The 26,342-nt window shown below is 58.7% G+C and overlaps 1 protein-coding gene across 2 annotated transcripts in view; it reads left to right on the top strand.

Moving 5' to 3' along the window:
• The first annotated feature begins 352 nt into the window (after nt 1–352).
• The window catches only part of LOC123370864 (vacuolar protein sorting-associated protein 16 homolog), a 28,605-nt gene continuing 2,615 nt past the window's right edge, over nt 353–26,342 (top strand). The window contains exons 1-23 of one of the 2 annotated variants that reach the window (XM_045017717.1): nt 353–501; nt 3,148–3,236; nt 4,643–4,740; nt 6,016–6,144; nt 7,357–7,501; nt 7,578–7,693; nt 9,368–9,490; nt 10,525–10,580; nt 12,128–12,217; nt 13,179–13,273; nt 14,541–14,617; nt 16,434–16,565; nt 16,645–16,772; nt 17,648–17,683; nt 18,775–18,883; nt 18,975–19,109; nt 19,349–19,457; nt 21,410–21,507; nt 21,754–21,861; nt 23,541–23,618; nt 24,042–24,211; nt 25,092–25,188; nt 25,690–25,788. In XM_045017717.1, the coding sequence (XP_044873652.1) occupies nt 449–501; nt 3,148–3,236; nt 4,643–4,740; nt 6,016–6,144; nt 7,357–7,501; nt 7,578–7,693; nt 9,368–9,490; nt 10,525–10,580; nt 12,128–12,217; nt 13,179–13,273; nt 14,541–14,617; nt 16,434–16,565; nt 16,645–16,772; nt 17,648–17,683; nt 18,775–18,883; nt 18,975–19,109; nt 19,349–19,457; nt 21,410–21,507; nt 21,754–21,861; nt 23,541–23,618; nt 24,042–24,211; nt 25,092–25,188; nt 25,690–25,788 (2,370 nt within the window). In that variant the 5' untranslated portion in view covers nt 353–448. Of the gene's footprint in view, nt 502–3,147; nt 3,237–4,642; nt 4,741–6,015; nt 6,145–7,356; nt 7,502–7,577; nt 7,694–9,367; nt 9,491–10,524; nt 10,581–12,127; nt 12,218–13,178; nt 13,274–14,540; nt 14,618–16,433; nt 16,566–16,644; nt 16,773–17,647; nt 17,684–18,774; nt 18,884–18,974; nt 19,110–19,348; nt 19,458–21,409; nt 21,508–21,753; nt 21,862–23,540; nt 23,619–24,041; nt 24,212–25,091; nt 25,189–25,689; nt 25,794–26,342 lie in introns of both variants that reach the window. The other variant, XM_045017716.1, reaches the window with a different exon arrangement.

Here is a 26,342-nt window from a genome sequence, read left to right as displayed (position 1 = left end):
CCCTCCAACCTGGGCCAGCCCTGACCCGAATCCCCTCCCCCCCGGCCCCTGCCCCGACCCCCCGGCCCCTGCCCCTACCCCAATCCCCTCCCCCCCGGCCCCTGCCCCTGCCCCTGCCCCTGCCCCGACCCCCGGCCCCTGCCCCGACCCCAATCCCCTCCCCCCCGGCCCCTGCCCCGACCCCAATACCCCCCGCGGCCCCCGCTAAGTCCCCTGGCCCCTGCCAGGACCTTGGCTCGGCCCCTATGGCCCCGCCCCACCTTAGTCCCGGCCCCGCCCACTCACTCCCCAGCGCCTTCCCCTTCCCGGGGGGCGGGGCCGCGCGCGCTGCCCTCAGTCAAGATGGCGGCGGCCGCGGCGGCCTCAGGCGCGGGGCGCTGAGGGGGGAAGCGCGGAGCGGCCGGGCCCAGCCGCGCGGGGATCGGGGCCGTCGGGCCGGGCCGGGGCCATGGCCTGTTACACGGCGAACTGGGACCCGCTGGGGGAGGAGGCGTTTTACCGGTCAGTGCCGCGGCGGGCACCCGGCACGGGCCCGCCCCCTCCGTGCCCCCCCCGCCCCGAACCCCCCCGCCCCCCTGCCCTAGGTCCCCTCCTCGGCCCCGCCCCCGGTCCCCTCCCTGCCCCCCCGCCCCCTAGCTCCGGCCCAGGCCCCCTCCTCCTCCTCCCCCCTCCTGCCCCCCCTCGCCCCCTCCTCCGGCCCTGAACCCCACTGCTGCCCCCGCCACCTAACTCCCCGCCGCCCCAGACCCCCTTCTCCGTGCTCCCCCCCGAACCCCACTGCCCCAGGCCCCTCCTCCGCCCCACCCCGAACCCCACCATTGCTTCACATACCCCCCACTGCCCCCTGTAATAGGTAATAACTGGAGATATACCAATCTCCTAGAACTGGAAGGGACCTCAAAAGGTCATCGAGTCCAGCCCCCTGCCTTCACTAGCAGGGCCAATTTTTGCCCCAGATCCCTAAGTGGCCCCCTCAAGGATTGAACTCACAACCCTGGGTTTAGCAGGCCAATGCACAAACCACTGAGCTATCCCTCCCCCCTCCATGCCCCCCCGGCCCCTTTCTCTGTGCCCCCCCCCGCCCCCGAACCCCATCGCCCCAGGCTGCTCGCTGAGCTCCACATCACCGGCCTCCTGGGCCTCCCATCACCCTAGGATTTTCCTATTGCCTCCTTCCCCTCCCCCCAGCCTCCCCTTCCTGTTTCCAGCGCCCTCCCCCTTGTCCCAGGCTTCTGCTTCCACCCCCAGGTCCCCACTCTGTCTTAGGGGGCCCCTAGCTCCCCCACCACCCTTCTCCTGCCCCCTCCCCTCCTGGGTGCCCCATGCCTCTCTGCAAACACAGCTTGAGCCATCCCCTTGCCCACCCCAACCGTCCTCTGACGTACCCCCAAAGTGCTTCCTCCCTTCCCTACAGTGTGCCTCTTCCCTCTCAAACCCCATGCCCTCGCCCAACCCAGCTTCCTCTCCTGAAACTCTCCATCCCCTTAACACAAGCCCGCCAACCCCCTCTGCTCCCGGGCAGGGGGATGGGACCAGCGCTGGATAGATTTTATCCCCTCCACCCCAAAGGGCCCTTTGTGAGACCTCCCCAGCCTCACCCTACCCCACACTTCCTCCTTCCCAGCATGGCCCTCAATTGTCCCCTAAACACCCTGCACTGCTGAGCCGGGAGCCCCGAAGGTGCTGGTGCTGCCCCTTTTCTGCACCAGTAGCCGGTGGCACCAGTCACTGGTGGAGCCAGGATAGTGGAGTGGTTGGCCCACAGTCCATCTGGCAATGCCTGCGCCCCTGGGAGCGAGGCTGGGCAGCAGTGGCTCTGGGTGTGTTTGTGTGCAGCTCTCTCCATCTCCAGTGACACCTGCCATTTGGTTCCAGGTGTTCCCACCTTCTGTGGCAGCAGGGCCAGGAAATGTGTCCACCCCTCATACTAGTGCAGGGTTAATAAATGCTGCATAAAGGAGCCGCGTGTCCCTAAACACCCCTACCCCAATAGAGAGAGAGATGCACTGCTGTTTGCGCACCCCCCCAGGTATTAATACATACTCTGGGTTAATTAATAAGCAAAAAGTGATTTTATTAAATACAGAAAGTGGGATTTAAGTGGTTCCAAGTAGTGACAGGGAATTGTTTTTACTTTGCAAAAGGATTTTTTTTTTTTTTTGCTTTTAGCTTCAGGGAGACACTTATGGGGTCAAAATAATGTGATCTCTGGTGGTCTCTTGGGAATCTCTGAGAACTACAATAATAATAGATCCATAGATTTTAAAACTTAAGGCCCGTGTCTTTGTAATCTCCACCCCTCCCCTGTTGCAGTCAGGATTTTATAACAGTATGTACACAGGACTTATTTTACCATCAGTGAAATGCAGCTGCCTCAGAGGGAACGTGACAGCTGATTAACAGCCCTGAGTAACGCTACAGAGTAGCTCAGAGCCAGGAGTGAACACAATCCTTGTTCAAACTGCAGAGGGAATTGAGGGAGGCTGAATGAAGTTACCCAGACTGGAATTTAATCATAACACTGGGTCTTAACCCTTTCACATCAGGGGTTGGATTTTCCTTGGATGGTTTGTCTGCAGCTGATCAATAAGGTGCTCTAATTATGGCAGTAACCACAGTTGTCAGCTGAGATAGAAAAGGAGGGAGAAGGTCTCCGGGCACTGAAGTTTCAGGTTATCCCCTAGAAGGGGCCAAGGACAGAGTTCTCAGCCACTGAACGGACACCCATCATCAGACCAGAGGGGCAGCCTTTAGAGCCGCTTCCTGAGCTCCCTCCTGTCTCCTCACCCAAGCCCTGGAAGCTGTTTGCTCTTTGCTGGGGTGAGAGGCCTGGCTCCAACTGGGAAATACCATCCCTGACAGAGCAGCTGGGAAATAACGGATACCAGGGTAACGATTTGAATCCTGAGTGTTGCGTGAACCCGCTGAGCATGCTGAAGGCAGGGGGCTGCTCTGTGGAACCCCCGTCTGCCTCCCTTGTTAGTTACCCTCCCGGCCTGTCATCCTGTGCCGCAGGGGGCTGCCGGCATGGAGTTTAGAGCAGGGTTGGGCCTTGCCGAAAGAATGGCTCCGGAGCTGACCGGGAAGGAAGAGTGAGTGATCACTCAGGTCCCTAACTTCTCCTCTCGTTTGTTTGCTTTGCTGCAGGAAGTTTGAATTGTACAGCATGGCATGGAACCTGAAGGAGGATCTGCGGGATTGCCTGGTGGCTGCTGCACCTTATGGGGGCCCCATTGGTACGGGGGGGACAAGCAACCTCTCCTAATGGAGAGAGGGTTGTGGTGTGGGTTGTGTGACCTTTGGATGTTCTCATTCTCCAAAAGCTGCTAGCTCTGCTCCAGGCCAGGGTGGTGCCCGGTTTGCAATAGGTCCATTTGGATCCTGAGGTGCCAGTTTGTCTCCCTGACCACACGTGTCCCTCTCTCTCCAGGGCTAGAGCTTTAAAGCAGGATGCATTGATTTCGATCAAAGGGATTTAAATCACTGATTGTAATCCTGGTTTAAATCAGCCAGCTGGAAACCTTTATTTAAATCATCCATTTGAATCATATTTTGCATTTGTACTTTCTAGTTGTTTTCCTAAATAAAGGTTGATTCTCATTGGTTGGTCACTATTTAAATATGTAGATTTCCAACCAAGTTTAGCCTTTACCCTAAACTTCATGTTTCTTTTTGCTAACCAAGAGGCTACACTGTACCTATATGCATTTAATTAAGCAATTTTATTTTTTCATATTAATTTTTACATTTTTTATGATGATGGAAAATGGTGAATGGTGCATTTCTTATTTACTAGATGGTTCATTTTTTATTGTGATTTGGCTCAAGCTTTATTTGGATGGAAATTAAAATGCGCAAAACCAACATTTAATTTTTATTTAAGTAAGTAAAAATACCTTAAATGTGCTGGATACGTGCTGTATACATAAGAAAAAAGTATCAAAGTTTATCAAAACACATTTTGCATTTAAACGTGATTTATTAAACAATAATAGGGATGGTGTCCATAGCATCTGTTTGCCAGAAGCTGGGAATGGGCGACAGGATGAATCACTTGGTGATTCTCTGTTCTGTTCATTCCCTCTGGGGCACCTGCATTGGTCACTGTTGGACTTTTAAAAATAAACCTGAATTAAATTTTTTTAAAAGAAAATCATAGATTCCCCCCCCCCCCCCCCCCCCCCCCCCCCCCCCCCCCCCCCCCCCCCCCCCCCCCCCCCCCCCCCCCCCCCCCCCCCCCCCCCCCCGCCCCCCCCCCCCCCCCCCCCCCCCCCCCCCCCCCCCCCCCCCTTCCTCCTGCTTTAAAGTGAGTCTCGGTCGGGAAGAGGTTATTCTGTGCCAGCCTTTGTGCAGAGTGCGTCTCAGCAAGACTTCTCACATCTTCCTCTGCTGCCAAACCCCGCAGCACGGGATCTAATGGGGAGAACCCCAAAGGGAAACTGACCAGACATGGGACACAATCTGAGCGGGACTGAGGGGCAAGGAAGGATTATGTAAATTAGGTGTGGGAAATGGTGATGCAGGGGAGGAGGCTGAGCCTTGTCCCGCTGGGGAGCATGGGGCCTTTTGACAGTCTCCTGAGAACAGGGTGGTTTGGGTTTGGGTTCCCTGTTGTTGTTTCACTGCAGATTGTCTCTTGCAGCTTTGCTGAAGAACAACTTCCGGAAAGAGAAGTCACCCGCGTCCCGACCGCTGCTGGAGATCTACTCGGCCTCGGGCGTTCCCCTGGCCAGCGTTCTGGTGAGTGCCTAGCTAGTGCCAACTCCCTGTGGGCCTGTCCTACTGGTAGCACCTGGACACAAGCGATACCCTTTTAGCTCCACCATGTTCATAGAATCATAGAATCTCAGGGTGGGAAGGGACCTCAGGAGGTATCTAGTCCCGCCCCCTGCTCAGAGCAGGACCAATCCCCAAGTAATTCACTTTCAGTTCCTTCCAGTGTGCCCCTCCAAGGTGTCATCAGGAGCTTGGAACGGATTGGCCTGCGTCTGGGGCGGGAAGTCTGGAGCACAGGGCTGCCTAAGCGGAATGGAAGCAGTGACGTGTGTGGTGGTATCCCGCCTCCAGCAGTGGACAAGGCCCGGTGCTTCAGATGCAGTCTGACAGTGGTGTATGGGAGGAGGGGCTGGAGACAGCCCGCCAACCCTGGCAGCAGTCAGGAGACGTCCTGAAGCAGGAGGGTGGATTATCCAAATTTTAGCTGCTATTTATTTCCAGTGAAGTCCACAATGCACTCCATACCGAACAGACCTAAAGGCAGGCTCAGGCCCTGCCCCCAGAAGCTTGCAGCTGGGGTGGACTAGGACTTACGAGATCATGTCTCTGCCACTGCCTTCCTGTGAGGCCTTGGGCTAGTCATTTAGCGTCTCAGTGCCTCACTCCCCCATCTGTCTGGTCCATATTGATTTTAACACTCTGGGGCGGGGGCTGTCTCTGACTATGTGCACGGTGGGGCCCCAATCTCAGCTCGGTCCACGTCTGTAACAATGAATACCGCAGCCTGGGGGATTCAGAGCTAGTGCCCAGGGTCCGGGTGTGGGCAGCCAGGGTGGTGGTGGTACCAGCAGTGACAGAAGTGGTGACGTAGGGAGGGCCTGGCCATGGGACGTTGACCTCCTGGAGGAGACAGACTGAGTCGGAGGCGGAGAGGCTGGGAAGGGAGGGGCAGATCAGTGGGTCAGCAGCAGAAGGACGCACTTGAAGCTGTATAGGGGGAATATGGGGAGAAAAGGAGGGGGCCTGTGGGACCCCATGGAGATGGGGATCAGCTGGAGGGGAAGGAGGAGAACCAGGACAGGGTGGAGTCGTGAAAGGCCAGGGACAGCCAGGTGCCAAGGAGAAGGGCCTAATGGCAGAGGCTGGAGGCCCAGAGAGGTGGCTTGTGGCTCCAGCTCTGCTGTGCTGGCTGGTGTGAATTCCGCAGTGTAGTCACAGGGGTTTCCTGTCACTGTATGAAAGTGACCCCTGCTGGCAGCGGGACTGATGTGCAGAGCGTGGTTCTGTCCTTCCCCGCAGTGGAAGAGTGGCCAGGTGGTGCAGCTGGGTTGGACTGCCAGCGAGGACCTGCTCTGCATCCAGGAGGATGGCACCGTCCTCATCTACAACCTCTTCTGTGAATTCAAGCGGCACTTCAGCATGGGCAACGTGAGTGTGGATGGTGCAGGCTGGGTGGCTTTGTCAGCAGAGGGAGGCTGGGCTGGTATTTGGATCAAGAAGGTGAGAATCAGGACTCCTGGGTTCTGTTCCCTGCTCTAGAAGGGAGTTGGGGCTTGGAGCGGGGGGTTCTGGGATCCCAGGACTCCTGGGTTCTATTCCCATCTATGGGAGGGACTGTGTAATCTTGTGGTTAGAGCATGGAACCATGAGCCAGGACTCCTGGGTTGTTTCTTTATCTGCCATTAATTGCTGCATGACCTGGAACAAATTAGTTCCACTTGGGACTTCATTCTCCTTTTTGGAGCTGAGGAGTGATGAGCCTGGCCTGGCCTGGCCTGCCTCCCAGGGGATGATGTGAGGCTGACTCAGTCACAGTGTGTACCGTGCTTTGATCCTCGAAAGGCGCTGGCGGGGGCAGAGGGGAGGGTACTGTGTTCTGCTTGCCAACAAACTGGCACGTTATACGCCTTTGACTCTGCGCTGGGGACGGTGAGGCTCCCAAATCCATCCTTGGCCTGGATCCATGCATGAGTCACTGCCTGGGCCCTGGGAGGGGGCGGCCAGGAAGCTGGGCACAGCTGTCACTAGGGCTGCGAACTGGCCTGAGGGACCCTGGAGGAGCTGTCAGCAGGTTAGGGCCCTGCTCATCTCAGAACATCCTTTGAATTGAGGCGCGAGCTGTGTGCGATTTCAGGTTGGCTGGGACGGCAGGTGTCCCTTGGGCAGAGCTCCTGCTGAGCCTTTCCTGAGGAGACAGGGTGGAGCTGGGCTCTTGGTACGAGCTGGAAATGCGATTGTGCAAATGGCATCTCTGCCGTGCTTCTCAGGAGCCCTGCCAGTGCCAGGAGACCGGGATTCCTGCTGGTGCCGGGATCTCACCTGGGCGCTGGGCTCTCTCTGCCTCTGGCACCATGACCTGCAGTACCGGGGGTTTAGCTGACAACCGCGGCGAAGAGGCCTGAGGCCTGTACCGCCGGCTCACCCACCCCTAACAGGCTGGTCGGAGTGAGAACTAGCTAGCGGCAGTGCTGGCCGCGGCTGTGATAGAGTGAGAAGGGGCTGCCCCAGTCCCTCATCCGGCCGTGTCCGTAGTTCAGGGTCTCGTTCTCTGGCCCCCCGCTGGCGATCCCATTGTCTCTCTGGCGCTGAGCTCTCCCCAGTCTCCCTGGGCCATGCCCCTGTCTCTGTCTCGTGGCTCAGGAGGTCCTACAGAACCATGTGCGGGAGGCGAAGGTTTTCCACACGGAGTACGGCACGGGCGTGGCCATCCTCACTGGAGCGCACCGCTTCTCCCTCACCACCAACATCGACGACCTCAAGCTGCGCAGGATGCCGGAGGTACCAGGTACGCCGCCCCCGCCCCTGCCCTTTCCTTCGGGGCTGGGCAGGGGGCCTGACCACCTGTGTCTGCCCTCCGGCAGGTCTGCAGAAGCTCCCCTCCTGCTGGGCCGTCCTGTCCCAGGACAGAGTGACCATCATCTTGTTAGCTGTTGGCCAGGACCTGTACCTCCTGGACAACACGTCCTGCTCCGTGGTGGTGAGTGAGCGATGGGGAAACTGGTGGGAGGGGTCAGATCCAGACCTGGAGACAAAAGGCCTGTACCTCCCCGCACAGCTCCAGCAATGCAGCACCCTCCCTTTATGTCATAAACTCTTGAGCAATAGTCAACATGGTTTCTGTAAAGGGAAATCGTGTCTAACTAATCTATTAGAGTTCTTTGAAGGGGTTAACAAACATGTGGACAAGGGGGATCCGGTGGACATAGTGTACTTAGATTTCCAGAAAGCCTTTGACGAGGTCCCTCACCAAAGGCTTTTACGTAAATTAAGCTGTCATGGGATAAAAGGGAAGGTCCTTTCATGGATTGAGAACTGGTTAAAGGACAGGGAACAAAGGGTAGGAATTAATGGTAAATTCTCAGAATGGAGAGGGGTAACTAGTGGTGTTCCCCAAGGGTCAGTCCTAGAACCAATCCTATTCAATTTATTCATAAATGATCTGGAGAAAGGGGTAAACAGTGAGGTGGCAAAGTTTGCAGATGATACTAAACTGCTCAAGATAGTTAAGACGAAAACAGACTGTGAAGAACTTCAAAAAGATCTCACAAAATTAAGTGATTGGGCAACAAAATGGCAAATGAAATTTCATGTGAATAAATGCAAAGTAATGCACATTGGAAAAAATAACCCCAACTATACATACAATATGATGGGGGCTAATTTAGCTACAGCGAGTCAGGAAAAGGATCTTGGAGTCATCGTGGATAGTTCTCTGAAGATGTCCATGCAGTGTGCAGAGGCGGTCAAAAAAGCAAACAGGATGTTAGGACTCATTAAAAAGGGGATAGAGAAGAAGACTCAGAATATATTATTGCCCTTATATAAATCCATGGTACGCCCACATCTCGAATACTGCGTACAGATGTGGTCTCCTCACCTCAAAAAAGATATTCTAGCACTAGGAAAGGTTCAGAAAAGGGCAACTAAAATGATTAGGGGTTTGGAGAAGGTCCCATACGAGGAAAGATTAAAGAGGCTAGGACTCTTCAACTTGGAAAAGGGAAGACTAAGGGGGTATATGATAGCGGTATATAAAATCATGAGTGATGTGGAGAAAGTGGATAAGGAAAAGTTATTTACTTATTCCCATAATACAAGAACTAGGGGTCACCAAATGAAATTAATAGGCAGCAGGTTTAAAACAAATACAAGGAAGTTCTTCACGCAGCGCACAGTCAACTTGTGGAACTCCTTACCTGAGGAGGTTGTGAAGGCTGGACTATAACAGGGTTTAAAACTGGATAAATTCATGGTGGTTAAGTCCATAAATGGCTATTAGCCAGGCTGGGTAAGGAATGGTGTCCCTAGCCTCTGTTCGGCAGAGGATGGAGATGAATGGCAGGAGAGAGATCACTTGATCATTGCCTGTTAGGTTCACTCCCTCTGGGGCACCTGGCATTGGCCACTGTTGGTAGACAGATACTGGGCTAGATGGACCTTTGGTCTGACCTGGTACGGCCGTTCTTATGTCCCTGGGGTGGCCCTGCCGCTGCTTGCAGGCTGGAGAGAGAACGTCGCTCTCCGGGGCTCTGCCCTTTCACAAGCACTAGTGGTGTGTCCGGTGCCAATCCCCCCAGCCTGCACCCTGCTGAGCTGCCGCTGTGTCCGTCTGTCCCTTTATCACTTCTGTCTTGTTCTCCCTGCATTGTAGACTCCACCTGGAATCAGCCCCCACGCTGGTGCTTACGTGCAGATGGCAGTGTCCTTCAACTACTACTACCTTGCCCTGTTCACCGACACGGGCTCTATCTGGATGGGGACATCCTCCCTGAAGGTGAGTGCTGCCCCTAGGGCACTGCCTGTCTGTCACCTGCCGGCTGCGGCTCCAGTCTGCTCTCCTGAGTCCCCGGAGCCTGGGGTGCAGGCAGCTGGGTCTGAGACAGCCTCAGTGAATCCTAGAATATCTGGGTTGGAAGGGACCTCAGGAGGCATCTAGTCCAACCCCCTGCTCAAAGCAGGACCAACCCCAACTAAATCATCCCAGCCAGGACTTTGTCAAGCCTGACCTTAAAAAACTTTAAGGAAGGAGATTCTACCACCTCCCTAGGGAACCCATTCCAGTGCTTCACCACCCTCCTAGTGAAATAGTGTTTCCTAATATCCAACCTAAACCTCCCCCACTGCAACTTGAGACCATTGCTCCTTGTTCTGTCATCTGCCACCACTGAGAACAGTCTAGGTCCATCCTCTTTGGAACCCTCTTTCAGGTAGTTGAAAGCAGCTATCAAATCCCCCCTCATTCTTCTCTTCTGCAGACTAAATAACCCCAGTTCCCTCAGCCTCTCCTCATAAGTCATGTGCTCCAGCCCCCTAATCATTTTTGTTGCCCTCCGCTGGACTCTTTCCAGTTTTTCCACATCCTTCTTGTAGTGTGGGGCCCAAAACGACACAATACTCCAGATGAGCCTCACCAACGTTGAATAGAGGGGAATGATCACGTCCCTTGATCTGCTGGCAATGCCCCTACTTATACAGCCCACAATGCAGTTAGCCTTCTTGGCAACAAGGGCACACTGTCGACTCATATCCAGTGGTGCATTGCTGGCTGGGGATTGTCCAGCTTTGGGCTCTTGGCCAGGGCAGATGGAGCAGAGCCGTACCCTGATCTCTGTGTGGACGTGGTGCTGGTGTTCCTGGGGGCACAGACAGCACCGGGGTGCTAGTGACCAGCTCAGAGCGGCACGTGCTGCCAGGGAGGTTCCTACAGTTGCCCCGGCGGAGGATCCTGTTGTCCCCATCTGAGCAGAGCCTGCACTCCTCTTACTCCCCAGACGTATCTCCCTGTAAATCGCGTCTTCTCCTTTGCAGGAGAAGCTGGGTGAATTCAGCTGCGACTTCCGAGCTCCGCCCAGACAGATGGTTTGGTAAGTGGGGCTCTTGTTTCGTTCTGGAATGTGGCATCTCCCCCCTCGAGCTGTCTGGGCCCCCATCCTCCTCTGGGGTGCTGGCCTGGAGCAGGTACCTTGCCAGTGGCTGTGTGGCTCCAGGATGGCGCCGATGCTGCCATGGGCTGAGAGTGACTCTGGGAGGCTGGCGGGGCAGTTTGGGAACGTCTGCGGAGTGGCAGGAGCAGGCCGGGGAATTTGGCTGAGAGGGGCTGAGTGGAGGGAGGCTGGCGGGGAGGTTTGGGAACGTCAGCGGAGCGGCAGGAGCAGGCTGCAGCAGGCCAGGGAGTTTGGCTGAGAGGGGCTGAGTGGAGGGAGGCTGGCAGGGCGGTTTGGGAACGTCTGCGGAGTGGCAGGAGCAGGCTGGGGAGTTTGGCTGAGGGGCTGTGCGGAGGGAGGCTGGTGAGGAGGTTTGGGAACGTCTGCGGAGCGGCAGGAGCAGGCTGGGGAGTTTGGCTGAGGGGCTGTGCGGAGGGAGGCTGGCGGGGAGGTTTGGGAACGTCTGCGGAGCGGCAGGAGCAGGCTGGGGAGTTTGGCTGAGGGGCTGTGCGGAGGGAGGCTGGCGAGGAGGTTTGGGAACGTCAGCGGAGCGGCAGGAGCAGGCTGCAGCAGGCCAGGGAGTTTGGCTGAGAGGGGCTGAGTGGAGGGAGGCTGGCAGGGTGGTTTGGGAACGTCTGCGGAGCGGCAGGAGCAGGCTGGGGAGTTTGGCTGAGGGGCTGTGCGGAGGGAGGCTGGCGGGGCGGTTTGGGAACGTCTGCGGAGCGGCAGGAGCAGGCTGGGGAGTTTGGCTGAGGGGCTGTGCGGAGGGAGGCTGGCGGGGAGGTTTGGGAACGTCTGCGGAGCGGCAGGAGCAGGCTGGGGAGTTTGGCTGAGGGGCTGAGTGGAGGGAGGCTGGCGAGGAGGTTTGGGAACGTCTGCGGAGCGGCAGGAGCAGGCTGGGGAGTTTTGCTGAGGGGCTGAGTGGAGGGAGGCTGGCGGGGTGGTTTGGGAACGTCTGCGGAGCGGCAGGAGCAGGCTGGGGAGTTTGGCTGAGAGGGGCTGAGTGGAGGGAGGCTGGCAGGGTGGTTTGGGAACGTCTGCGGAGTGGCAGGAGCAGGCTGGGGAGTTTGGCTGAGAGGGGCTGAGTGGAGGGAGGCTGGCAGGGTGGTTTGGGAACGTCTGCGGAGCGGCAGGAGCAGGCTGGGGAGTTTGGCTGAGGGGCTGAGTGGAGGGAGGCTGGCGAGGAGGTTTGGGAACGTCAGCGGAGCGGCAGAAGCAGGCTGCAGCAGGCCAGGGAGTTTGGCTGAGAGGGGCTGAGTGGAGGGAGGCTGGCAGGGTGGTTTGGGAACGTCTGCGGAGCGGCAGGAGCAGGCTGGGGAGTTTGGCTGAGGGGCTGTGCGGAGGGAGGCTGGCGGGGCGGTTTGGGAATGTCTGCGGAGCGGCAGGAGCAGGCTGCAGCAGGCTGAGGAGTTTGGCTGAGGGGCTGTGGCGCTGGGCACAGCCTCGCTCCATTGTGTCCTAACAGAACAGACTTCTCGTTGCGACAGGTGCACGCGTCCCCGGAGCAAGCAGCGGGCAGTGGTGGTGGCGTGGGATCGCCGGCTCTTGGTGGCTGGGAACTCCAAGGAGTGTATTCAGTATCCTTGGAGCAGGGCAGCAGGGCAGATCCTGGGGTGTCGAGGCAGGAAGTGCTTGGGGGGCTGGGATCAGATGATTGAGAAGCACTTTGGGGCCTCAGCCCGTTTCCCCAGGGGCTGCTGGGGGACGGTTGCCTCTGTTACGTTTTCAGTGCTTTGCCATTTCCCTCTGGCGCTGCGCTGGCCATCAGGAGCCTGATCATCCTGTTACTTCCATTCCTCCTACCCCTACATCTACCCTTTTGCCCCGCCCAGCACAGCCCCCCCTCCGGTGCAGCGTTTATCTCCTCAGAGCTCCTAGATGGCATCACATCCCCTTGGCCCCAGGTCAGCCCAGCTGGGTGTGACGGCAGAGGCTCCTTCCTCGCCATCTTTTCTCTCCTCATATGGGACCCATTCCAAACCCCTAAGCATTTTAGTTGCCCTTCTCTGAACCTTTTCTAATGCTTAGTCATTTCTGAACTGCAGTGCTTGTTCGAGTCAGAGCCGTGAGTCGAGGGACCCCCGGGGAGTAACACTCGGGTGGTTAGAGCATGGGATTGCGAGCCAGGAGACCTGGATTTGTGCCTGCCTCTGCCACTGACTGGGGCTTGTCAGAACGTAGGAGCTGCCAGACGGGCTCAGCCCCGGGGCCTGATGCGGCCCCACCAGCTATCCCAGAGGAAGGTATAAACCCCGCCGTAGCCCGTGGGGGGGGGGTGTAATCGGGCCCCCATGAAAGTCTCCTGATCCCTAATAGGTGGAGATCAGCTGAGTCCTGTGAGCCGCAGCCTGATCTCCTGTCCCAGTGTGTTCGCGTTAGCGATTACCACTCTGGAGAGACTCAGTCTCTCCACTGGGCCCTCTCCCGAGCAGGGCGAGCGCCCAGCCTTGTGACAGGGCTGGCTCAGCGGGATGGCCTGGCTGGGAGGGGCTCCTGGAGGCGTGTTGCACAGCTGTGGATCCTTAGTGGAGAGCGTAGGTTTGTTCTGGACGAGGATTCCTACCTGGTGCCGGAGCTGGACGGGGTGAGGATCTTCTCTCGTACCACGCACGAGTTCCTGCACGAAATCCCTGGTGAGCCTGCGGGGGGTGGGGATTCGGTTGCTGTTGGACGCGGATTTCCGAATTTCCAAACCCGATTGAGATCCAGGGAGGGAGGGGGAGGCAGCCTGAACGACACGGACTCTGTTGGATGCCAGATTGCATGGCCTCATCGTCCTTAGCAGCCGGCAGCCAGTGCTGGCTCTGGAGGCGAGGGAGCTGATAACCTGGGGTGGAATGTCGAAAAACTCCCTTCCTCCCTGGTGCCCCCTCCCTGCCTATGCCCCTCAGTCCGAACCCCTTCCCCTCCCCCCCACCATTCCAGGCCTGGTGCCCCCTCCCTGCCCATGCTCCTCACTCCGAACCCCTTCCCCTCCCCCCCGCCATTCCAGACCTGGTGCCCCTTCCCCACCCAGCCCTGCCAATGCCCCTCAATCCCAACCCCTCCCCCCAACCCCTCCCCGCTATTCCAGACCTGGTGCCCCCTCCCTGCCCATGCCCCTCAGTGGTCGTCCCGTCCCCGCCCCGGCTGTTCCAGGCCTGGTGCCCCTTCCCCACCCAGCCCTGGCCATGCCCCTCAGACCTGACCTGCAGCACCCCAGCTCTTCTAAGCTTGAGCCCTCCTCCCTCTGCTGCTGACGCCCCTGGCTCCTGAGCAGCAGAAGTTGCGGCTGAAGCCCTGCCTGGCTCAGCAGCACCTTCTTCCTCTCCTGAGCAACTGTAGCCAGGTGTGTCCTGGTGGCTTGGCCATGCAGGAAATTTCTCCTGGAGGTTGGTCTGAGACCCAGACGGCTCCTGTCACCTGTCAGACAGGTCACGCTAACCTGCAGTGCCCCCGGGAGAGCCCTTGTTTCCTCCCTGGTGGTGGGAAGCCAAGGCCAGAAGCCAGGCCTGTGCTGGGGGCTTAGGGGAGCTCGGTGTCTCCGGAGAGCGCCCCACGGGGCTCTCCCTTCCCAGCAATCGCGGCCTGTGGAACTCAGCAGGGCGAGGGAATTGCTGCAGTGAGCTGGGAAAGAAGCAGCTGCAGTGGAGAAGAGCCTGGGCTGGAAGTCAGCACACCAGGGTCTGGGTCCCAGCTCTGCCCTAGACTTGCGGGGTGGCCTTGGGCAAGTCACTTCCCTGGTCTGTGCCTCAGTTTCCCTATCTGTGAAATGGGGCTGTTGGTACCCACGTTCCTCTTTAGAGCTGCGTGTGTGTGGAAAGGTCCGTGGAAGGTGCATGTGACGGTGGGCTCACCCAATGGCGGGTGGCTCACCCCCGGTCTGGGGCAGCATCTGAGGATGTTCCGTCCTTGTTTCAGAGGCCAGCGAGGAGATCTTTAAAATCGCTTCCATGGCGCCTGGGGCTCTCCTGCTGGAAGCACAGAGAGAGTATGAGGTAAGGGCAGGATGCCATCGCAGAAGTGTCCCATCCCCGCCTTCCCCTTTGAAATCAGCAGGGGCAAAGGGACAGCCAGTGATCCAACGGAGGGGCCAGGGAGAGTCACAGCAGCCGATGGGTCCCACGGAAACCCCATCCAGAGCTATCCCAACCCCTCCATAGCCCAGTAACTTGCAGGGACCAGTGGCCAAGCCAGAGGGGAGTCTGGCTCCAGACAGGGTGGTCCCTTCTCTTAGGGATCTCTCGGGTACAGCTAAATCTATAGATCATTAGTGGTTTGGTCTTAGCCGGTAACAATAAAATAGGAAGACAGAAGCAGTCAAGCTTGATTGCCTTTATTAATAAAGTTGCCTTTGTTACTGAAGAACAGCGCATACGAAGAATGGAAATACAGTACCCAGTCCTTGTGCCGCTGGCTGGCTGATCCCAGGCCTGCCGGTTCGCCCAGTAACTCAACATTGCATTTTTATCGATAGCCATGGCTGCCTTTCGTACACACGTGGCAGTTGCACATGTTCCCTTTTGTCTGTTACATGTTGCAAATTTCCAAGCATGTTGCACTCTCCGGACATCCCATGCTAATGGGGTCAGTGCATTGGGGGTTGTGACAAACAGGATATTATACCGAGCAACTAACCTTTCCACTCTCACGAACGGTTACACCCCTTATTGCAAACGACGCGGAAAGCTCGTTAGGGGGTTGGCCTTTTCTTAGCCATTAAGCCAAGGGGCCTACAGCTGACCTCTGTGAAGGGGCTGCGCAGAGACGGAGCCGCACGTCTCATGCTCCTTGCTCCACCCTCGCTCCTGTCTGCTCCTGCCCTGCTCCGAGGTGCAGGGGCCGGGCTTGCTCTGCAGTCCCTGCAGCCCCATCCATGGAGACACCGAGGCGGTTCGCATTCAGGGCGGGGGTGGGTGTTCTCGAGGGAAGGCCGCTGAGTGTGGAAGTCAGAGCTCAAGGGAGCCGGCTTTGTGTCCTGAGGGTGGAATTTCAGAGCAGGCTGTTTGCACAAATCTCGCTCTCCGCCCCCCAGCAATGCCCGGTGACGTGCCTGAGCCGCCACTTAACCAGTGCGGGGCAGAGGGGCCCAGCCCTTGCTCTGGAGTAGGTGGCGCCGAGACGGCCTGGTGACGGCAGCGTGAGGCACCGGCTTGAGGGAGGCTGGGCAGCACGTTGGAACAGCCTCTACTCGGTTCAACGTGGCCCTTGGGGGTGCTGAAAACCCAGCCCCCGCCCCACTTTTCTTTATAACCTAAGACTCTTTGAGCTGCATGGGGATGTGGATTCCCAGCCTGACCCCACCGTGCCGGGTGCGTGGGAAGCACTGGGGCTCCTGAGTTCTGCCCAGGGGCTCCCAAGCACCCTGTACTTGGGAAGCACCGGGGCTCCTGAGGGAATCCCTGTGTCTGTCCCCTCGGCCCTGAAAGATCCCAGAGAAAAGGGGCTGCCTCCACCCTGCACCCAGTGCCTGACCCCCCAGAGCATGGTCTGGGTTTGCTGCATGTTGCTGGGGCCGGGAGGGAACAGGAGACCCCTTAGCGACGGTGCTTTGAGCCCCGGGCGGGGCGTGTCCCCTCATCAGTGGTCGCTCTGGCTCTAACAACCTGCTCTGCAAACAGCCTGGAGGCAGAGGCCGTGCCAGGGACAGGAGCCCAGCTGAGCCTGGTGGGGCTCCAGCCACTCTGGCCGCTCTGCAAGCCCACGCTGGTCATGGCTCTTCTCCCCGCCGGGCGAAGGTTGCTGAGGCAGAGACGGGTCCTTCAGCTCAGGATGTCCCTGGCCTGACCGAAGGGTTCTCTCGCCCCCTCCCAGAAACAGAGCCAGAAGGCGGACGAGTACCTGCGGGAGATCAAGGACCAGAATCTGCTCGCGGAGGCGGTGCGGCAGTGCATCGAGGCAGCTGGCTACGAGCATGAGCCGGAAACCCAGAAGTCTCTGCTCCGGGTAAGTAGGGGAGGATCTGGGGTGGGGGGCGTCTCAGCGCCCGTTCCCTCCCTGAGCGCTGGCACATCTCTGTCCACAGGCCGCCTCGTTCGGGAAGTGCTTCCTCGACAAGTTCCCCCCGGAGAGCTTTGTGCGGACGTGCCGGGACCTGCGTGTGCTGAATGCCATCCGGGACTACCAGATCGGCATCCCCCTGACCTTCGCCCAGTATCCTCTGCTGGCCGAGGGGTGGCGCTGCAGGTGGATCAGGCTGGATCCGCTGGTGTCTGTAGCTAGTGCAGAGACAGGGGCCCAAAGGCCCCACCCCAGTGTAACTTCCCTGAAATCAGCAGTTACACCACAGATGAGTTTGGCCCTGGGAATCAGGACTCCTGGGTTTCCTGACTGGCCATGTGACCCGGGCAAGTCACCTGTTCCCTGTGTGAAATGGGGTGAGGAGCCTCCCTTGGATAAGGAAACATGGGGGCGTGGCTGGCTGGTTCCTGCTCATGTGCTCAGGGTCTAACTGATCGCCAGGTTGGCAGAGACACTGGGGGGGTCTCACCTTGCTCTGAGCGGGGCCATGGGTCGCTTGCCAGGAGCGTCTGGGCATGTCTCACCTACTTGGCTTCGGGCATTGGTGTCCCCCGGTCCCTCCTGTTCTCTGTCCAGTCTCCTGTGGGTGGTGAGACCTTGGCCTAGTCCCAGCTGTTTGGGGGGTGGGGGAGTGGCCTATGCTGTGCAGGAGGTCAGACTAGGGGATCTGGGGGCCTCTTCTGGCCTTGCACTGTGAGAAGAACGTGCAAGCCGAGGGGAGAGATGCCGTGACTGCTCAGGCCGTGGGATTGGCTAGCTCAGTGGTTTGAGCACTGGCCTGCTAAACCCAGGGTTGTGAGTTCAATCCTTGAGGAGGCCATTTGGGGATTTAGTTGGGGATTGGTCCTGCTTTGAGCAGGGGGTTGGACTAGATACCTCCTGAGCTCCCTTCCAGCCCTGACATTCTATGATTCTATGATTGTTGCTTGTGGTGGGAGCTGGAACTCGCCAGCACAGCTCAGCCCCCGCCGTTCCTTCACCCTGCTGCTCCTTAACAGGTGCTGTAGGTACAAACAGCTCACCATTGAAGTCCTGCTGGACAGGTAACTGCCCCCTCCTGGCTGCGCATGGGACCATTGCATCCCAAATATCCCCTCTGGCCAGGGCCACAGTCACTGGTGTTACTGCATCAGGAGCCCCTGCTCTGACATTCGGCTCGGACTGGCCCTGCCTGGTTACTCAGCCCCCTCCCTGTCCCCATCCGTCTCATAGAAGTGTGGGGAGCGTTGCTGTCTGCAGCGTCCAGCAGCCAGGGGTCTCTCGACAAACCTCCATGACACGCACCAGCCTCTGCCGGTGTCGTGCCCGGCAGGCAGCCCCCTCCTAGGGCTGGAACTAGCTTCAGTCGCCCTGGCTCGTTCCGGCCCAGTCCCTGCAGTAGCTGGGACCACGGGGCCCAGGTCTCATGGCATCCTGCTACGGTCACTTGCCCACCAGGAAGGAACTGGCCTTGTTCCACAGAGGCCATTGAACAGTCACTGGGTGGAGGCGACTGAGCGCCCAGCCGGCCTGGCTCTGGGCTGGGCATGTGCAGGTGGAAGCGCCCCCCCGCCCCCCGTTCTCACTCCGTGCTGGGCGCCATGGGCTGAATGGACGGGAGATGTCCCTGGCTGGTCCCCGCACGACCCCGCCTGCTCTGTGCGGGGGTGGGGCCCTGCGCATCACTAACAGCTGCTTAACAATAAATACAAGTAAAACCCACAAGCTGCCCCAGGTTACTGTTGGCATTCGACCCCTGTTCCCTGGGCTCCCTCGCTGCATTTACCCCTGTCCCGTTCACTCCCCTGGGCTGCTGCCCTTCTCCCCGGCAGCGAGCGCTCTCTTACCCGCCTCGCCAGGGCAGCTGCCAGGGACCTTTCACCCCGAGCGTTACGGCTGGGCCCTCTTACAGGGGCACGGCCCTAAATATTTCTTCCCGTCCCCTGCGGGGAAGTGGGAACTAGTGTCACCCCCATCATGGCCCTTCGTGCTGCCCTGGCCAATGCCTAGCAGAGGCGGATGGGGCGTGGCGGGGAAGGGCCGCTCTGGGGAGCTCCGAGGGCTCTGGGGAGCTGGCTGGGTTCCCGGCTGTGCTTGCAGAGCTGCTGGTGTTCTCGTCCGGGGGTGTCTGACGTTCCCTTTGCCCGTGTCTCAGGTTAGTTCTGCGGAGGCTGTACCCACTCGCCATCAAAATCTGCGAGTACCTGCGCCTGTCGGAGTTCCAGGGCGTCAGCAGGATTCTGGCTCACTGGGCCTGCTACAAGGTAGGCGGGGAAGCCAGAGCGGGGGCAGTTCTTGGAGCACTCCCCTTGGGTGCCAAGCGCTGGGCCCAGACCTCCCCTCCCGCCCCTCCAGGTGCAGCAGAAGGACAAGTCTGATGAGGAGGTTGCACACGCCATCAATCAGAAGCTGGGAGACACCCCTGGCATTTCGTACTCGGAGATCGCTGCCCGGGCATACGACTGTGGCCGGACGGAGCTGGCCATTAAGGTGTGTGTCTGGGGGACTGGGGGGCACTGACAGGGCTCCCAAGCACATGGCATTTGGCAGGGTGGATGGTGATACCCCTTGGCCCACAGTGCCCCTGTTTAACTCCGCTCGCGGTGCTAGAGCAGCACACGGGTGCCTCTCTCGGCAGTGCCCGCTTGCCCAGCACATGGGGCCGGGGGTCTGGCTTCGTGCTGATCCTGGAGGCCTGTGCACTGAAGGGGCTTCTCTCTTGGGGGCAGTTGCTGGAGTACGAACCCAGGTCCGGGGAGCAGGTCCCGCTGCTGCTGAAGATGAAAAAGAGCCAGCTGGCCCTGAACAAAGCCATTGAGAGCGGAGACACAGACCTAGGTACGGCTGTGCGGGGAAGGCTCCCAGGGGCTCCGGCGGCCAGGATATGCTGGAGCCTTTCCACTCCAGGTCCTGGCTCCCAACAGGCCCAGGTCTCTGGTGTCTGAGCCATTCTGCGCTGGCTCCAGTGGTCTCTGGGGAATGAGATTGGGTCTCAGACCCATGTGCACCCCAAACCAGCAGGATCAGGGCCCCCTGTGGCCAAGAACTGAATGGGGCAGAGCTGTGCCTTCCCCACAACGACCTGCCCTCCTGCCCCGAGGAATCCCTGCTGGCGGGGGGCGGGCTCCCCCCAGACCAGCTCAGGGCCAGGCTGAGCTCTGCAAAAACATAAACTGTCGAGCAATAGTCAACATGGTTTCTGTAAAGGGAAATCGTGTCTTACTAATCTATTAGAGTTCTTTGAAGGGGTCAACAAACATGTGGACAAGGGGGATCCAGTGGACATAGTGTACTTAGATTTCCAGAAAGCCTTTGGCAAGGTCCCTCACCAAAGGCTCTTATGTAAATTAAGCTGTCATGGGATAAAAGGGAAGGTCCTTTCATGGATTGAGAACTGGTTAAAAGACAGGGAAAAAAGGGTAGGAATTAATGGTAAATTCTCAGAATGGAGAGCGGTAACTAGTGGTGTTCCCCAAGAGTCAGTCCTAGGACCAATCCTATTCAATTTATTCATAAATGATCTGGAGAAAGGGGTAAACAGTGAGGTGGCAAAGTTTGCAGATGATACTAAACTACTCAAGATAGTTAAGACCAAAGCAGATTGTGAAGAACTTCAAAAAGATCTCACAAAACTAAGTGATTGGGCAACAAAATGGCAAATGAAATTTAATGTGGATAAATGTAAAGTAATGCACATTGGAAAAAATAACCCCAACTATACCTACAAGATGATGGGGGCTAATTTAGCGACAACGAGTCAGGAAAAAGATCTTGGAGTCATCGTGGACAATTCTCTGAAGATGTCCACGCAGTGTGCAGAGGCGGTCAAAAAAGCAAACAGGATGTTAGGACTCATTAAAAAGGGGATAGAGAATAAGACTGAGAATATATTATTGCCCTTATATAAATCCATGGTACGCCCACATCTCGAATACTGTGTACAGATGTGGTCTCCTCACCTCAAAAAAGATATTCTAGCACTAGAAAAGGTTCAGAAAAGGGCAACTAAAATGATTAGGGGTTTGGAGAGGATCCCATATGAGGAGAGATTAAAGAGGTTAGGACTCTTCAGCTTGGAAAAGAGGAGACTAAGGGGGGATATGATAGAGGTCTATAAAATCATGAGTGATGTGGAGAAAGTGGATAAGGAAAAGTTATTTACTTACTCCCATAATATAAGAACTAGAGGTCACCAAATGAAATTAATAAGCAGCAGGTTTAAAACAAATAAAAGGAAGTTCTTCACACAGCGCACAGTCAACTTGTGGAACTCCTTACCTGAGGAGGATGTGAAGGCTGGATTATAACAGTGTTTAAAAGAGAACTGGATAAATTCATGGTGGTTAAGTCCATAAATGGCTATTAGCCAGGCTGGGTAAGGAATGGTGTCCCTAGCCTCTGTTTGTCAGAGGATGGAGATGGATGGCAGGAGAGAGATCACTTGATCATTGCCTGTTAGGTTCACTCCCTCTGGGGCACCTGGCATTGGCCACTGTAGGTAGACAGATACTGGGCTAGATGGACCGGTACGGCCGTTCTTATGAGCTGCCAAGTGATGGTGCCTCCCAGCCCCTGGGAGGTGGGGGAGCTTCTCCCCTCCCTCCCCACCTCTCTGAATTCAGGAAGCCCTCTCCTCCCCCCAAGCCTTTGCACCCCACATTCTGGGCCCCACTGAGAGTTGGCTGGCTGGACCTCCCCTGATTGCTGTATGTTGCTCACTGCCCTGGCCACTGGGGGTGGGGGGGTCTCACTGCACCTGTAGCCCCTCTAACGCGCTGTCTCTGCCCCAGTTTACACTGTCGTGTTGCACCTGAAGAACGAACTGAATCGTGGCACTTTCTTCATGACTCTGCAGAAGCAGCCGGTGGCTCTGAGTCTCTACCGCCAGGTGAGAGGCCGGCCACCCCCTCTGTGCCCGTAAGCGGGTGGGGCTCATGGGTGTGTGAAGCTGCCAGGGCACTTCCAGGGCTGTGCTGCCCGCTGTCGCCCCCCGCTGGTGGTGTGAGAGGTGACCGGTGCCGTGCTGGGCCAGGGGGCTGAGCGAGTGGGGCTTCCTGTGACTGTCTCTGTAACAAGCCCGTCGACTCTCGTGGGGGCGGGGGTGTCGGCTGTAACCTCGTGTATCATGTCCCAGTTCTGCAAGCACCAGGAGCTGGAGACGCTCAAGGACCTGTACAACCAGGACGACGATCACCAGGAGCTCGGGAACTTCCACGTCCACTCCAGCTACTCCAGTGAGAAGGTGGGTCTCCTCGGAGTTGGCGGGGCCTTGCGGGGTGGAGGGAGGGGGCTGCCAGACCCTCTGCTGGCGTTTGCTGGAGGATTCACCCATCTGAGACCAGGGTTCCCAGCCTCTGAGGAGGGCCGGACAAACTGGTGCAGAGGGATAAAGATGTGCTGAGACGGGAGATGCCTCTGTAGTGCTGGCCTCCCTGTGGTACAGGGTGTGGGGGGGGGACTCGGGGCCTGACACTAAGGGGACGCTGGCCTCCCTGTGGTACGGGGTGGGCTTGGGGCCTGACACTAAGGGGACGCTGGCCTCCCTGTGGTACGGGGGGGGGGGGGGGGCGCGGGGCCTGACACTAAGGGGGCGCTGGCCTCCCTGTGGTACGGGGGGGACTCGGGGCCTGACACTAAGGGGACGCTGGCCTCCCTGTGGTACGGGGGGGGGGGGGGCCCTTGGGGCCTGACACAAAGGGGCCGCTGGCCTCCCTGGGGTACGGGGGGAGGGGGGAGGCTTGGGGCCTGACACTAAGGGGAGGCTGGCCTCCCTGTGGTATGGGGAGGGGGGGGGCGGCTTGGGGCCTGACACTAAGGGGATGCTGGCCTCCCTGTGGTACGGGGGGGGACTTGGGGCCTGACACTAAGGGGGCGCTGGCCTCCCTGTGGTACGGGGGGGGGGGCTTGGGGCCTGACACTAAGGGGGCGCTGGCCTCCCTGCTGTGTGGGGGAGGGGGGAGAAGGCTGCTCACCTGAGGAAACAGAAGGATCATGGGAAGATTGGAAAGTGCTTTCTCCTTAACCCCCAGCCTTGGGGCACCGGGCCGGGAGTTGGGTGGCTCCTGATGTGCGATGTGGAGTTGTCCTTCCCCTGAGGCTGGACAGGCTCAGCCTGGCTGGCCCCAGCCCTTTGGGGCAGGCACAGCTGGGCAAGGGTGTGCCCTGCCTGGCACAGAGCCCGGGTGGGTTCCCTGCGCAGGGAGCAGGTCCCTCCTCTCCGTTCCCTGGGAAGGCCTTAGTGTGCTGGGGAGGGGTGCACGGGAGCAGCCTGGCCCCTCTCTTCCCTTGGTGCAGGCTGGGCAAAGACGGGGGCACTTGGGGAGGGAACTGGGCTGGGTGGGCGAATCCCTTGGGACTGGGGTTCTGTCGGGCTGCCCCGTGCCTCTGCAGTGATCTCTGCCTGCTGCTTTGAGCCCGGTGAGGTGCACGTGGGTGGGTGTAACTGCCCGCCCACCCCCCCAGGTCTGTTCAGCCTCCTAGCTGGCGGTGTTTGCCAGGAGGCTGGGGCCACTGGGGGCGAGTTTCCCTTGTCTGTGCCTCTGGGCTCCCAGGAGTTCCCGAACTTGTCTGGCTCCACTGCGGGGCGGGAAGGGGAATTAGCTGCCCAGGGATACTGGACAATAAGGAGCTTCCTGGTCGTTGAATGAATAGTGGGAGGAGCCCAGGTCCCGGAGCCCAGGCTACAGCTCCCACCCATCGGCCATCGCTAGGTAGAACCGTGCCTGGGTAGCCAGCTGCCCCCGTTCCTGTCTCATGGGCGGTGGGCGAGTCCTGCAGGGATGGGACCTTCTCTCGTCCGTTTGTCACAAGTCTGGACCCACAGGCACCTCCGCCCAGAAGCGCTGGCTGGCTCGCATGGCCGCCCCACCTCGTGTGTGGGGGAGGCTGTGACTAGCCCGGCGGTTGCTGTGTCCCTTCCAGCGGATCGAGGGGCGTGTAGCGGCGCTGCAGAACGCAGTGGACGAGTACTACAAGGCCAAGAACGAGTTTGCTGCCAAGGTGAGCATGGCTGGAGGAGTGGGGGCATCTGGGTGAGCCAGCAGGGGCCAGCTGGTGCTGCCTCCGGCCAGGCCTGCCTGCAGAGGGCCTTCCTGCTGTCGTTAGGGGCTTGGGGCCCGGCTGGGAGCAGTGCTCGGCGCTGCCGGGTGGGGACCCGGGCAGCAGGGGCTGAGGAAGCAGCGTGCTCTGCTCCTGACAGCCCGTGGGGCCGAGGGGGCCCTGGAACTCCCCTTGGTGCTGAGCTGCATAAAGCACAGTCCTCTTCCAGACAGCCCGAGCCTTCCCTTGGGAGCCCTTCATGTCTCCGGGGAAGCCCTGGGGTGGGGAACGCCACGGGCGGGGTAGCCTTGCTCGTGGAGATGGACGCCACAGGGGAGAGGCCCAGCCCCTCTGAGGAGCCCAGTCCTGGTGTCTGCTTCACAGGCCACAGAGGATCAGATCAAACTGCTGCGGATGCAGCGCCGCTTGCAGGACGAGCTGGACAAACCCTACGTAGATTACTCCCTGCACGACACCGTCTACGGCCTCATCCTGGATGGCAACCACAAGCGGGCGGAGCAGCTGTACCGCGACTTCCGAATCCCCGACAAGAGGTCAGTGCGGGGGGCGCGGGGCAGGCGGGCGCTGCTCCCAGGAGGCCTTTTGGCACCAGATGAGCCGTTCCAAGTACACGTGGCTCATATGCGCAAGGCCCCTGGTCAGAGGCTGGGGCAGGAACCAGGGTTAGGGCAGGGTGCTGGGTTGTCAGCCCTGGAGACTGGTGGCCTGTGGTTATCAGCGTCCCTGCGGTGCGGACAGCAGCCGTGGGAGAGCATGTACATGTGGTGAGCTTCCGCTGCTGCTCTCTCACCCGGCTTGGGGAGCAGCACTTCTCCGTTCTCTGGCCCCTGCAGCCCTTGGTGCCCTGACCAGCCCCGGGGAGTAAATACGTGTGTGTGTGATGGGCGGGGGGTTAGGGGCACGGACGAGCAATTGGACCTGTTGTTGTTTATCTGTATTGCCACAGTGCCTAGGGGCACTGCACACACACAGAACAGAAAGACGGCCCCTCCGGGCTTCCAGCCAAAGTGGAAGATGACAGCGGCTGCAGACAGAGGGGGCGGGTACAGGGAAACAACGAAACCCCATTGGTCACATGACGGGCAGCCGTTTGCGTAGGGCGCAGGGCCGCCTAGATGGGATGACGGGCTGGATGCACGCAGAGCCCTAGGCTGCCTGTCCCATTGTCACTCTCTGTTGTTGGGGCCTTTCTCCCCTCACTCCTGACCGTCAGTGTTGGGGGTGGCACTGCCCAGCGTTGCTGGCAAGGCAGGGTGGGGTTTGCTTTGGGTGGATATGGGGCTGGGCTGGTGATTGATGTACTGCCAGCCCCTTGGGAACTGGACTCAGCAGTCCTCGGGGGTCGGGGAGGGAGTGTGTTAAACTAGTTGATCTGATGGCCCCAGTAACAGCCGCGAGGTGTCTGCTCCCCAGGTTCTGGTGGCTGAAGATCAGCGCCCTGGCCGAGCGGGAGGACTGGGAGGAGATGGAGAAGTTTTCCAAGAGTAAGAAGTCGCCCATTGGGTACCTGGTAAGAGATTCTCTTCACCATAAGAGACCCCCTGGCTGGGAGTGTCCTGCCCCGGCTTGCTCCCAGCTGTCTGCCTTTGGTATGGGTCCCACAGACCAGGCACCAGGCCTTTGGTCTCCCCTGGCCGGGAAGGGGGAGCTGAGTGCTGAGCTCAGGCTGCTGGCAGGGAACGTGGGCCTAGGGATGCAGCCCCCTCTGGCCAGCTCAGACGCAGCACTGGCAGATCCCTGATGGGGGCTCAGGTTGTCCCAGCATGGGAACCTGGAAGCTCACCTCTCCTCCAGCTCCCAGTAGAATTCCACCAGCCCGGGGGACGGAGTGTGAGGTTCCAGGCACAGGCACTAAAGAACCACCCCCAAAGCCGAGGGCAGAGGCAGGTGCAGCGGGTGAGGGCGCGAGGGTTGAGATGAACGAGGTTGGTGGCAGCAAGCCAGGAGAGCGGCCCCATGAGCCAAGCCTGCCGCCTGCACTGATTCCCGTCTCCCTTGTTCTCCATACCAGCCCTTTGTCGAAATCTGCATGAAACATCACAACCGCCATGAGGCCAAGAAGTACGCTGCCCGCGTGACCCCGGAGCAGAGGGTCAAGGCCCACATCCTGATGAGGTGCGTTCACGGGGAGCCGCCCCCTGCTGAGGCAGAGCAGAGTGCTCCAGCTCCCCAGGAGACCCTGCATGGGCAGCGTGTCTGAGCGCGCAGGTGGGGGCGGGAGGGGGTCGGCTGGGTTCTGAGTGTAGGGTGGGTTGCAGATGGGCATTCCCTGTGTGAATCACAGAATATCGTTGTTGGAAGGAACCTCAGGAGGCATCTAGTCCAGCCCCCTGCTTAAAGCAGGACCAATCCCAACTAAATCACCCTAGCCAGGGCTTTGTCAAGCCTGACGTTAAAAACTCCTAAGGATGGAGATTCCACTACCTCCCTAGGGAACCCATTCCAGTGCTTCACCACCCGCCTAGTGAAATAGTGTTTCCTAATAGCCAACCTAAACCTCCCCCACTGCAACTTGAGACCATTGCTCCTTGTTCTGTCATCTGCCACCACTGAGAACAATCTAGATCCATCCTCTTTGAAACCCCCCTTCAGGTAGTTGAAGGCTGCTATCAAATCCCCCCTCATTCTTCTCTTCTGCAGACTAAACAATCCCAGTTCCCTCAG

The sequence above is a fragment of the Mauremys mutica genome, chromosome 5 (genome assembly GCF_020497125.1).
Source record: "Mauremys mutica isolate MM-2020 ecotype Southern chromosome 5, ASM2049712v1, whole genome shotgun sequence".
Taxonomy (NCBI): domain Eukaryota; kingdom Metazoa; phylum Chordata; order Testudines; family Geoemydidae; genus Mauremys; species Mauremys mutica.
Note: the sequence above shows the minus strand (reverse complement) of the source record. Positions and strands in the feature narration are given on the sequence as shown.